This window comes from Electrona antarctica (assembly GCF_951216825.1).
Source record: "Electrona antarctica genome assembly, chromosome: 12".
NCBI lineage: Eukaryota > Metazoa > Chordata > Actinopteri > Myctophiformes > Myctophidae > Electrona > Electrona antarctica.
In genome coordinates, this window is record NC_136793.1 from 33,364,847 (window position 1) to 33,377,325 (window position 12,479).

At 40.7% G+C, this 12,479-nt stretch overlaps 1 protein-coding gene across 1 annotated transcript in view; it reads right to left on the reverse strand.

Moving 5' to 3' along the window:
* The window catches only part of tbx5b (T-box transcription factor 5b), a gene marked incomplete at its 5' end in the record, with an annotated part of 9,797 nt that extends 4,073 nt beyond the window's left edge, over nt 1–5,724 (reverse strand). The window contains 6 exons of the mRNA XM_079517271.1: nt 379–470; nt 2,209–2,361; nt 3,504–3,651; nt 4,814–4,933; nt 5,096–5,190; nt 5,593–5,724. Of these exons, the coding sequence (XP_079373397.1) occupies nt 379–470; nt 2,209–2,361; nt 3,504–3,651; nt 4,814–4,933; nt 5,096–5,190; nt 5,593–5,724 (740 nt within the window). The remainder of the gene's footprint in view (nt 1–378; nt 471–2,208; nt 2,362–3,503; nt 3,652–4,813; nt 4,934–5,095; nt 5,191–5,592) is intronic.
* Nucleotides 5,725–12,479: the final 6,755 nt, after the last annotated feature.

Genomic DNA, 12,479 nt, shown 5'->3' on the forward strand with positions numbered 1-12,479 from the left:
TTCAGGTGACAACAAATGAATTCTCTGTATACTTCTTGGCTCAGTTCACACACACTCATGTCTTATGGCGACGAACAGGGAGGGAGTTTGGAATACCATATGCATTCTATCATAACAATCCTCCCCCAGTGAGAGGGGGATGGAATGAGAAAGACAGGCAAAAAGAAGGTCGGAAAGTAAGAAAGAGAGCAAAAGAGAAAAGATACGAGCAAATGAAAGCGAAATGAATGTAAAATCTTTATACATTTTCCAAACACACATGTACGTTCATATGGTATGTGTGCATGTATATGCACAATCGCACACACACACACACACACACACACACACACACACACACACACACACACACACACACACACACACACACACACTCACCCTTGTATCTTGGCCATGCGATGCAGTTCCATATCATCACTGCCACGGAAGCCCTTGGCGAAAGGATTATTTTCTATCTTCAGCTGCGTAATCTGAAAAGGACAAAATACAATAGACATTAGAACAGACACACAGATGGATGCACACTCAGCTCAGCCACAGAAAAACTCTCGACGAAGCAAACTCACACAACACCCATATACTGAACATAAAGATGCACGCACGCACGCACGCACGCACACATGCACAAACACACACACACGCACACACACACACACACACACACACAAAAACACTTGTTTATTATCTGCACAGACTTTTAAGCCAGTGGTTTACTACACAGTAAGAGGCACTGCGAGATGAGGCGTTGAAGGCAGCCCTACAGTAGTTCTGGTCCTCCATGAACATTCCTCAGCCCCTGACGCCCTAACGGAGCGGACAATGTTCTCACCAGCTGACACAGAATAAACTGTTTACCCAAACAGTCGCCAGGTTTAAGGATTTCGGGCCAAAGCTTTTAGTGATCCCAAGTTGGAGGCTTTGATGTTAAAGGCTATTCTCAGTGATGTCATAGAGGGAAACTCTGGTGTTGTGATGGATTCTGTTTGGTGCAAGACCACGTCCATCATCGGAGCATGTGGGTACATCTGAGATTTGGCGTGACAATTTATCAAGCTTTGGTCTAAACACACCTCGTCGCAATGATGATGCTGATAAGCTCTGAACTACCAGCTCAACGTTGTCGTTTCTGTCACTGATACAGGGTTACAAAACAATGTTTTTTTTATCATGAAATAACCAAATTGCATTTAAAATCTAAGAAATCACAAAATATTTAGTAATAGCCTAAAATGTTGTTCATATAGGCCTATGCCTAATTATTATGATTATTACTGTAGTGTGATTCTTATTCATATTATAAATACAACAAATAGGAATAATAATTATTATTATTATTCTCAGAAACTTAAATGTAAACAAATATATTAACAAAACAATATAAGTTATAATATTTGCCTGTTAATATTCATTTATAATAGTTAATGAAAAAAATATTTTAAAGTATAGGCTTGTATGTCTTGTCTGGATTTCTGGGTGAATATACAGTAGGTCTTCAAAGTTATGCTATATTTGTATCTATTTTCAGAATGCATTTTCGTTTATAGCCTAAGGCTATATAGGCTACACTACAGAAAACATATTGGCTTTTCAATTATGTCAAATTGTTTTAAGAAACTTTCCATGCTGAAAGGTCCTAACTTTAATTAAAGACGATCAAGTGGGGAAAACACATCGTGACCGTGACAGTGACAGATCATCAAAGTCACAGATCACAACACACACACACACACACGCACGCACGCGCGCGCACACACACACACACACACACACACACACACACACACACACACACACACACACACACACACACACACACTTCACTGCTTTATTTTTGTCCATGTTTACAAATACTGAGCAAGAAGATAAACTATGAAGATACAAATTGACTTTCTGGATACATAATACAAACAAAAGTAAAGCGTGCGTGCGCGTGTATGTGAAAGAGAGAGTGAGCGAGCAAGACCCACGCACTTTATTTTCCACTCAAGGGCCTTTACAAATTTCCATTAACAATTATGCGATTGCCTTAAAAGACAAAGTGGGTCTACGTCTATAAGCTAAAACACAATAAATTGTCTACACCACTTCAGTAGTTTCGGTTTGCCAATGTTCATGTTAATGCATTGCGTTTATGTAGCCTATAGCCTAGTAAGCCTACAATATACAGCACATCTCCCAGAAAGTTAAGTAACCGGTTAACAGGCCTACCTTGTGGTTCTGATATGACGTTACAGCGATGAACGCAGACTCTGGGAACACATGGGTGCAGAAAGCGGTGTTTTTCGAACCAAACCCGTTGTTCTCGTCCGCTTTGACGAGGTGGACCCTCGGCTGGTACTTATGCATGGAGCTAAGTATAATCTGTCGAAGAAAATTATTCATTTAAAGTGAAGGATTACAAAATAATATTTATAGCCAGGTATATATAGGCCAATTGTCAACAAAAGAGAGCCTATAGGCCTATACCTGTATATTACCTGCACGTGGCTTTAAGTGTGTACTCATTATTAATGGTAAAGTCACCAAACGGCGTTTAAAGAAGTTTCTTTCTTTCTTGCAATATAATCTAAATACACCTGCTACATGTGCTCTGGCTGCGTAAAGTTCCCACTTCTTGAGTCTTGCATCATCACCGATTGTGCCTGTTTGGCACTAATTCTTTAAATATCGGCCATGCACGGACCCCGATCTGAAAATAGTCTGTGCTATATAGGACAAGATCATATGTGTGAAAATGTAAAACATAAAATATATTCAAAATGTTCACATTGTTTTTATTTTATTTTTTTAAATAGCAGATAAGCCGATGAGGTTAAAGTGGTTCAACTGATGATAGTCTATTAACAATCCCCTCAAGGACCGCGCTCCGTCCCTGGACACCACTTTAAGAACCATTGCTGTAAATAATGAAGGAATAATAATGAATAAAGATACTGACAGCCTATGGTCCTTCCTACTCCACTCTTACCACCATGTAAAGATAGGCTATAGTTATTATAGTCTTATCAACTGCATGTGACAACACTGCTCTGCTGATTTGCGCTGTGTTGTGATGTTTTGTGAGTTATATGTTCCTCGATGTGTTCACGAGATGAGAGTGTGTAGGCCTACATGTGCTCATTTGTGCTGCCTGCAGCTGAATGCAAAAGTGAAAGAAATTCGACTTAATTTAAACTGGTCAGTAGCACTATCATTTCCCTGAAATTATGTACAAAGTCATGCAAGATTGTTTATTGGAAATCTAATTTGGCTATTTACTAGAGCCTTCTGGCCCTTTTCATAAACATGATGATTTACTACATATACAAATGTGTATTAGCCTACCATCTATCAAATATTTTTTGTTTGATTCTCAATATTGTGTTAAGCTGCACATCCAAAAAGCCACATTTTGTGAATTTTCAACGGTCCGTTCCTGCATTTGGCGGCCTATAGCCCATGTGTTTATATAGGCCTATATATTCACAATTAATCTGCAGTCAATTAATAGGAAGAAAACTCACGTGTCCGAATGGGTCCAAGTGGTTGTTGGTGAGTTTGAGCTTCTGGAAAGAGACGAGCTGGCGGCTCCAGTGCGTCCCTGTAGCGGGAGAGTCTGGGTGCACGTATAGCCTTCCAGGCATCGCAGGCTCTGCCTTTCCCGATATCGACCTATATGGCCACAAATGCAACACAGCGGAAACTGTGTCTCAATCGTCCCTGGCCTATACTGACCCAGAATAGAATACTAGTGCACTAAACTCCAGCGATGCTCAAGCAGAAGGCCACCGGCGGAAGAATAATTAGACTGCTTCATAAAGCATGTTTCACTGTAGGACTATAGTTTAGCAGAGAAATACATCTGGCCGTGAGACTGTATCGGCCATTCGGCCCATCTGAACAACACCCATCAAAATAACTCTCTAAATTGTTATAACAGCCAGTCTCGAAGAATAATGCAGAGCCACGGGCCACGATGTAACGGTGGCCGGTGGCATAATAAACGCACAGGCACAGGACTATATATTGTATTATGAAGTGGCAAGTGGGCACAACTCAGAGGAGTGTTAAAAATGATGTCCTATGCCTGTCGAGTGGATCCCAACTGACTTTGACTGGCAATCAAACAAAGCATAACCAAAAGCATTAGCCATAGGCCTGTACGTCAGCCATGGGTCTTATTTAATCGTCTGCGCATATAGCTTGCTATACCAACCAATTAATGTCAGAGCTCCATCAGAAATATAAATGATAGCCATTTAAAATTACGCAGTGACTTGGGTTTCTGTCAAAACGTTTGAGCACTTAAATTACGCTTTAACATGGGAGTGATGGGACTATGTCTGTCAACAACAATTTCATAAAGCTCCTCGCCGATTAGTGTTTCTGGGACCCGCGAGTCCGCGACCCACAAACTCGGTCGATTAATCTCGGTGCATGTGACTGAGGAATGGATTCCTTTCAGATTTAACGCACACTTGAATAAGATGGTTTGGTTGCATCTGTCCGCCTCGTGAACCCTTGCCTTGCGTTACGCGGAGGTTGAACTCGCGGGCAGAAGGGAAACAGGCTAGCTAGCCTATCCTATTAAACTTGCACTGCAATAGGCTAGAGAGCAAATCTGATGAAATAATAATAATAAACAGAGAGATAACAGAAAACAGCGAGAAATGTGTAACTTGTTTAAATATAGGCCTAACCTATTTGACCCCCATGATTTTCTCCATGCAATTTAACATTTTGGCTCTAAAGAGCTAATTTGCCATGTGTTTCATTGTTTGACACAGGCCTATTAGCTATAATTATTGTCAGTCATAGATACCGGTATACTAACCATTTATTATCTCCAAATTTGTAGCGGTGGTCGTCGCTAGGTACAACGTCCATGAGGAGAATGTACTTGGTTTTTGCGTTGAGACCCGTGACCTTCACCTTGTAGCCTGGGAACATCCGCCTATATGGGGGATTGCGAATTAATTAAGCATGAATATATAGGACGCATCCTGGAAGAAATATAGACTATTTCAAAGACCAATGCAAAAATAATTTATTAGGCTATAAATTAACCCGAATAATGATCAAATTAGTCTATTTGTCTCATCAATAAATTATATACCTTCCAGCCTTGGTGATGATCATTTCAGTTCCGACTTCGTCAAACTTCGTCCAAAGTTCCTTTTCATGAAGGAAAACTTTGATTCCTTCCATTCCCTGTAAATATATAGGCACCAAATGCAATCAGTTCTTGCTAAATTTAGACATTATAACACATGGGTGATAGCATGCAGGCTATTCTATAAAGATAATTCAAATTAAATTGAAATACATTTTTAAAAGAAAAAAAAATACTTTCTTCACGTGAAGATAAATATGCGAGTGTTGAGTGTGAAATGATAGATTAGTATAGACTATAGCTATATGGGAGAAAATATAGTCTTCAGTGACTATATGGAGTGGTTCTCAAAGTGGGGTCCAGTGACCCCCGGGGTCCTTGAGGGGGTTCCTGGGGGTCCCCAGCAAAATGAGTGAATAGCATATATAGCGAAGTACTCTTGGAAAACGTGTTGTTCAGGGTGGCCAAATAGCTATAGTGCATACATATTATTCGTATACCTGGTTGGTCTGTGGTGATGCAGGTGAGCTCAAGGCCTTGCTGGGGGTCTCTGCTTTCTTTTCCTTTGGTGAATCCATGCAGTCGGTGTCCGGGCGCTCTGGAAGGCCGAATGGATCCCCGCCGTTAGCCATGGCGCACTGACTGACACAGGCTGTAATACGAGCGCGCGCACACGCACGCACGCACGCACGCACGCACGCACGCACGCACGCACGCACGCACGCACGCACACACACACACACACACACACACACACACACACACACACACACACACACACACACACACACACAGTACAAAATAAGCTAAAAGTTATTTTACAGGGCAATATGCTGGAATTGAATAGCCTTGGTTGTCACGTAGGACCTATATCTGTATTCTCCCACGTTCGCTGGAACATTAATCCTATGGGGTACGGATCGGCCAGGAGTCAGGACATCCATTTTGAGGCCCGATTTCAGTTTGGGTGACCTGGGAGGGTTATAAAGATCATAACTCAGCTATAAATGCTCTATAAACAGGAACAAAAGATGTAAACTTTAAGCTATAATTATAATTGTATATTGTAGGCCTATATCAAGTGATGATGGTGGTGCTGAATCGCTTAATGCATGTCCACTTTCAGTGATAAACAACGCCCCAAGTTTTATATATATATATATATATATATATATATATATATATATATATATATATATATATATATATATATATATATATATATATATATATGATCTAATACAAAATAATAAAACAGGCTAACAATAACATTATTTTATCATTCCAATATAGGGTATGACCATGTTTAATCTTCTGTGATCAGTGTTATATTTTCCGCATAATTTTAACTTTTGAGGTTATATTTTATATGAGATACATAATATAGAGTAGCCTAGACCTATCTCCACCTATGCTGTATTTCAGACCGTATTTCATAGTAGTTATTAGTAGTTATTCATACATGCTCCACAGTTTGTGTGTCCACGGTTGACTTATTCTGATCATTTGTATTTGCTCTTAAATTGGAAACATCCTTGGGAACGCAGTCATTAATTGCTGTTCTCCTTCCTTGTGCTGCATATTTGTTCGGGGTCGGTCGTCTCTTGTCACCACAAGCCTTTACCTCAAACACGCTGTTCTGTTCTCCCTGGAGATGGCACGGTCATCCTCTGGTGAGTGTGTGCGCTCAGTAGGGCGAATGGGTGCTTTTAATATCCGCTCTTAAAAGATGTATTAAAAAAACTCCAATTCATCCAGTTTTCTTTCAGAACATGCCACGCTCTCTATCCGCTGGTGAATGTCATCAGTTTGTTTCTCTGTTTGTTGTCCGGCTCGTGTGCTCCCGCCCTTACACCCTCCCCTCCTGGTGCGTTGCGAAGCTTCAGCCTTCAGGCTAATAGTAGCCCTAGATTATTGCACATCAATCAGCTGTTTTTGGTCATTTATTTCAGCCCATTCTTTATCTTCGCAGATTCAGCGCCAGTCCTAATCTGAACTCCACTCATCAAATCCTTTATTAAGAATGGAAGTCAATTGCTACTTCCCCGTGAAATACACCCCTCCCTCTTTCTCTCTCTCTCTCTCTCTCTCTCTCTCTCTCTCTCTCTCTCTCTCTCTCTCTCTCTCTCTCTCTCTCTTTCTCTCCTCTCTCTCTCTCCTTATAGGTCTACACAGGACATTCGTATCTCTGGACAAATGATAACTGGGATGTTGGCCAATCACACAGAAGGGGATGCTCGCACTCGCGCGCAAACACACGCGCGCAATCGAAGCGATGGGGAGTTGAGTCGATTGTCGTGCGAGGCATTCCAGATTCCACCCATTTACACAACACAACACAGAATGGATGCCCGTTATAATCTCATGTGACCACCATAGGTTATTGTAAGGTTATTGTAAACGCACGCGCGCGCGCGCGCGCGCGCACACACACACACACACACACACACACACACACACACACACACACACACACACACACACACACACACACACACACACACACAACCACTTAGGTTATGTTGGGGCACCATGTTGATGTGAGTGCGCATGCATCGCTTTGACGGGATTACTCTACATCCAGATAATAACCCGGCCGCGTGCAGTCAACTGGAGTTGAAAGTTGAAGGGGTCATTAGGACTTAAACGCGCTGCCGTACGGTTGCCCCCCCCCCCCCCCCCAACCGATTTCTGCATGCAGATTCATTCAGCAATCAGCACTCAGCAGCTATAAATATATCTTCCGTTCGCATGCATCATTTCTATAGCACAAGTTCGACAAATGCTTTCATTTTGGCATAGCCTATATAGCCGCAGCCACGAGGAGTTCTGGATTGTGGAAGGTCAGTTTCAAACCATATCATTTCCATGAACATTATAATAGCCTACCGTATTGACACACAATATAGATTCACGTGCATACCGGACCGGTAAATAGAATTCTGACAGTTGTCGTGCCTCGTATACGTAAATGCGCTGCGTTATCGGCATAGGCGCGCAAGTTTTCCCCAATTTATTGTATAGGCTAGTATTTTAATCAACAATAAACATTTGAAGCACGTACCTTAATTGTTTAAAGGATGATGATGATCTCTGTCAGACCTTCACGTATAAAGGCTATCTGATCCACAGCCCATTAACAGGTTCTCACGCAAATCACTGCATGGTTGGTAACAACAGGCTGAGGTTACAGTGATGCTGCATCATGCATGCATGCCACTGTCTGTGAGAACCACTAGCCTCCGGTACCCTACGCTTCAGTGTCTGCACGTGACCTGACCTATGAGATTCATCCACAGTATACGACCATTTCTTTCATATTCAATTCTGCTCTGTAAACCAAGGTGTGTGGTTATGCGCGCTATAAAGAGAGAGAGAGATAGAGATAGAGATAGAGATAGAGATAGAGATAGAGATAGAGAGAGAGAGAGAGAGAGAGAGAGAGAGAGAGAGAGAGAGGGGGGGGGGGGGGGGGGGGTAACAATTAGTTTTTATATACATTTCACGCGCTCTTGGATGTCTAAAAAGAAAACCATGTCGGGCTTTCATCCTATTTCAGTAACACAAACGAAAAGCCTATGAATATTGTTTTAAGCTATACCCGCCCAAGCTAGGCTTACTTATATAAAAAAGCAAATGAAATATAATAAAGATATAGATTATTGTAATCCAGCTTGTAATCATATTTAATACGGACTACATTTATTTTTGTCTGTTAATTTCTTTAATGGGCAAATTGAGCCGTTTCATGTAGGCCTGAGTGATTTGAGATATTCTTCGTCAAACCAAAACCCGGACATAATATTATTTGTATTACTTTTTACTCTACATTTAACCATAATGCCTATAGGCCTGGCCTATGCCTATACAGTTCACATTACACAATCGGTAATGACCTTAATAAAACAAAGGGTTTAACATACATGCACAAGGGGTCGGAGCAATGTGTGACATTTTTCTCTCACAGCCTTTCTTCGCGTATCGATTAGTTTTGAAGTTTTTTGGTAAACATCACGAAGGGAAAACAAATCTCTTAATTTGTGTGCACACCTTCTGATTTGAATTGGCTGCACCTTACGATTTTTCTCAGCCACCGCGTCCACGTTTTAACAAAATGAAAATATTTTTACATAAACTGTTACGAAGGCATACAACAAACTAAATAAGTGTATAACTTTAAAGCGTAAACCATACGTACAAAACGATATATAAATATTTATTGAGGAGAGACTCTTGTCAAGCTATACGCCCTCCCGTGTCCCTGAATGGGAAAAATGTCACTTATACCCACAGTGATTCTTTATTTTATCAAAGGTAAATGTATAGACATATAACGTTACCGCTATTCACATTTTATAAACTTGTCTATATAGGCTACTATATATCCCATTGCTGAAAATAGTTTAAAAATGTACCAATGGGCGTTGGAATAGCGGCGCCATGGCATTAAGGAATGGAAAATAGAGGGGGGAAATGGAATTAGTAGCCTACTGTTTTGTATAACTTTGTAATGCTATACTGTACGTGTGCAACACTCTTGAAAACAAAGTATTGCATTGTGGGTTTGAGCTGACAGGCCTTATGATATATATATATATATATTTTAGGGCCATGCCGCCATGTCATATCATGTGGTCTACCACAGCCTTTGTGATCTACAGTAGCCTATGGCCTATACTGGTATATCACGATATACCTTTAGTTTTGGGCACATCTAATGTAATACCAAATTATAGTTGAATAACAAGTATTTCGGATACTATATAGCTATACTTTAAAAAGAACAAAAATGTTGCAAACAGAACAGAAATATTGCATGCAAAGACATTTCATAAACATATAGGCCTAAATCATGCAATGGAAAACAGCAAACTCTTCACAATATAGCCTTAATCTGGCAGGCATTGTAGCCTGCCTATAGTGTACATTTATACAATTAGTGTTAATTTACAGTATAGGCATATTATTATTATACATTGTCAGTATAATCACCCATGACCCATATAAGGTTAGTATAATTTTGAATAATTAAAAGTGATCATCATCTGGTACAAAACCCGTCTGATAGCCTACAACACGACCTATTGTGACTGTGATAACTTGTTCCGATCGAAACTTCATAAGTAAAATGTCATAACCTAGTAGCCTACCATAAACAGTGTTGAGCTATAGTGCCATATGGAAAACTTTCCAAATGTTAGCGTTAAAACATGAACATTGTAGCCTATCGAATGATGCCTTAATATCTTAGTTAAAACTTAAAACATAAATTATCAAACTTCCAAATATTTGCATACATTATTATTTTTTGTTCATATTATATTTGTTATTTAACGTTTTGTGACAATTAACCACGTGACAACTAGTCCCATTTTACCCCCAAAAAATAAGCTAAGGAAAGCTATCGATTTTAGAATTTGTTGCCAGATGACAATATAGCCATACACATCTGAGGAAGCAACAAGTAGCCTAATAGCCTATTTACAATGAAGGCAATCTGAGAACAAACCCATCGGCAAGGTGAAGGAATCTAGGCTGTTATTGTTTTCTTTCAATTGAGAACTTCCGTATGCTGACATGTGTGCCTTACTCCCTTGTTGTTCACCATAAAACAAAATATAATAATATATTGATTAAGTCAAAGGTCGAAAGGTAATTCGATGTTGCAAAATGGCTTTCCTTTCCAGGACACGTTGAGAAAGAAGAAAGGGCAAATAGGCCTTGCTCTATATATGCTTAAATGGTAAATGGTGCATTTAGCGCCTTTATCCAAGGCGCTTTACACAGATTGTGCATTACATTCAGACACATATTCATACACCGATGGTGGCGGAAACCATGCAAGGCACCAACCAGCACATCAGGAGCAATTTGGGGTTCAGTGTCTTGCTCAAGGACACTTCGACACTAACTCTGCATGGGGGACTCAGGGGGAGCCCGGGTTCGAACTGGCAACCTTGCGGCTACACATCCAGCCCTTTAGCCCTGAGCCACCGCTGCCGCAGATACAATATGCAGATATAGTAGATATGTTCATCTATAGGCCTATGTTTCATCTTGATGTTAATTGTATACCGTTACTTCAAAGTTAAAATATATTAAAACGTTAAATTCCAAAACGAGACAACGTTAGGAAAATATAGCCTATGACACCCACTCAAGCCAATTTTTATCGCTGTGAGAAAGTGTCCCTCATTCCTTTTGAAGTTAGATCTGAAGAACTTAACGCAGAACTGGTCTTGACTTGAACAGTTGGCATTGGCATCAATAATAACTTTCCCTCTTCCCCCTGCACTTTTCCAATGCCATATATATATATATATATATATATATATATATATATATATATATATATATATATATATATATAAATCCTGTATAGGGAGAATGGCATTGGAAAAGTGCAGGAGAAGAGATCTAATAATATTTGAAACGAGGTGGCTGTGGCTGGGCTGCTCATTATTGTCCCATTTTGGGTTCAGCTGACTAGTTCCTCTGTTCTCTGTCTGGAGGAAGTGATGAAGGGGTCCCAGACCTCCTGCACTCAGCAGGCCTGTCTCACACACCTAGGCTGACCAGAGGGAGAGGGAGAGAGAGAGAGAGAGAGATGTGTGTGTGTGTGTGTGTGTGTGTGTGTGTGTGTGTGTGTGTGTGTGTGTGTGTGTGTCTCTCTGTGTGTGTGTGTGTGTGTGTGTGTGTGTGTGTGTGTGTGTGTGTGTGTGTGTGTGTGTGTCTCTGTGTGTGTGTGTGTGTGTGTGTGTGTGTGTGTGTGTGTGTGTGTGGCAATGGAGGGCAAGGTCAAGCCATTTCTCTGCAAACAATCACATCACACAGGGCCAAATACATTCCAACCCCCCTCCTCTATCCATGTAACGTGGTCTGATGTGGAACATAAAGGTTGGGGTTTGGCAGCAGTCCAGACAGGGCCTCCAAGTCCAGATGAAAACCTGCACCGAATTATAATGACTTCATATTACACGTGTAAGACGCTATGCTTTCTAACGTGTTGGCAGAGCGATACACTGCACAACTATTTTTCCATTTATATCATATTTTATTTGTTGCCAAATCCATTCTCCAAATGCATCCCGGACCCGTAGCCTATAACAAAAGGTATTGTGGTAATTGAGGAGGTGAGACTTTGGAAACCCTACCTCACTAGTGGTCAGTGAGGTCAGTGGTAAAATGGCTGGATGGTGAGTCCATACACTTCTGAGAAACATACCTGAGAAAGAGTCAGCTACCTTTAAACACCCCCAATCATAATAATGGCCCCTCTTATCCTAGAGTTGCACAGGTACTGCCTGTATTGTTTCAAAAGTGTTGCAGCTCCCTCTAGTGGATTTTATCAGCAAGCATGTGTTACAGTATTCAAATGAAGTAAAGA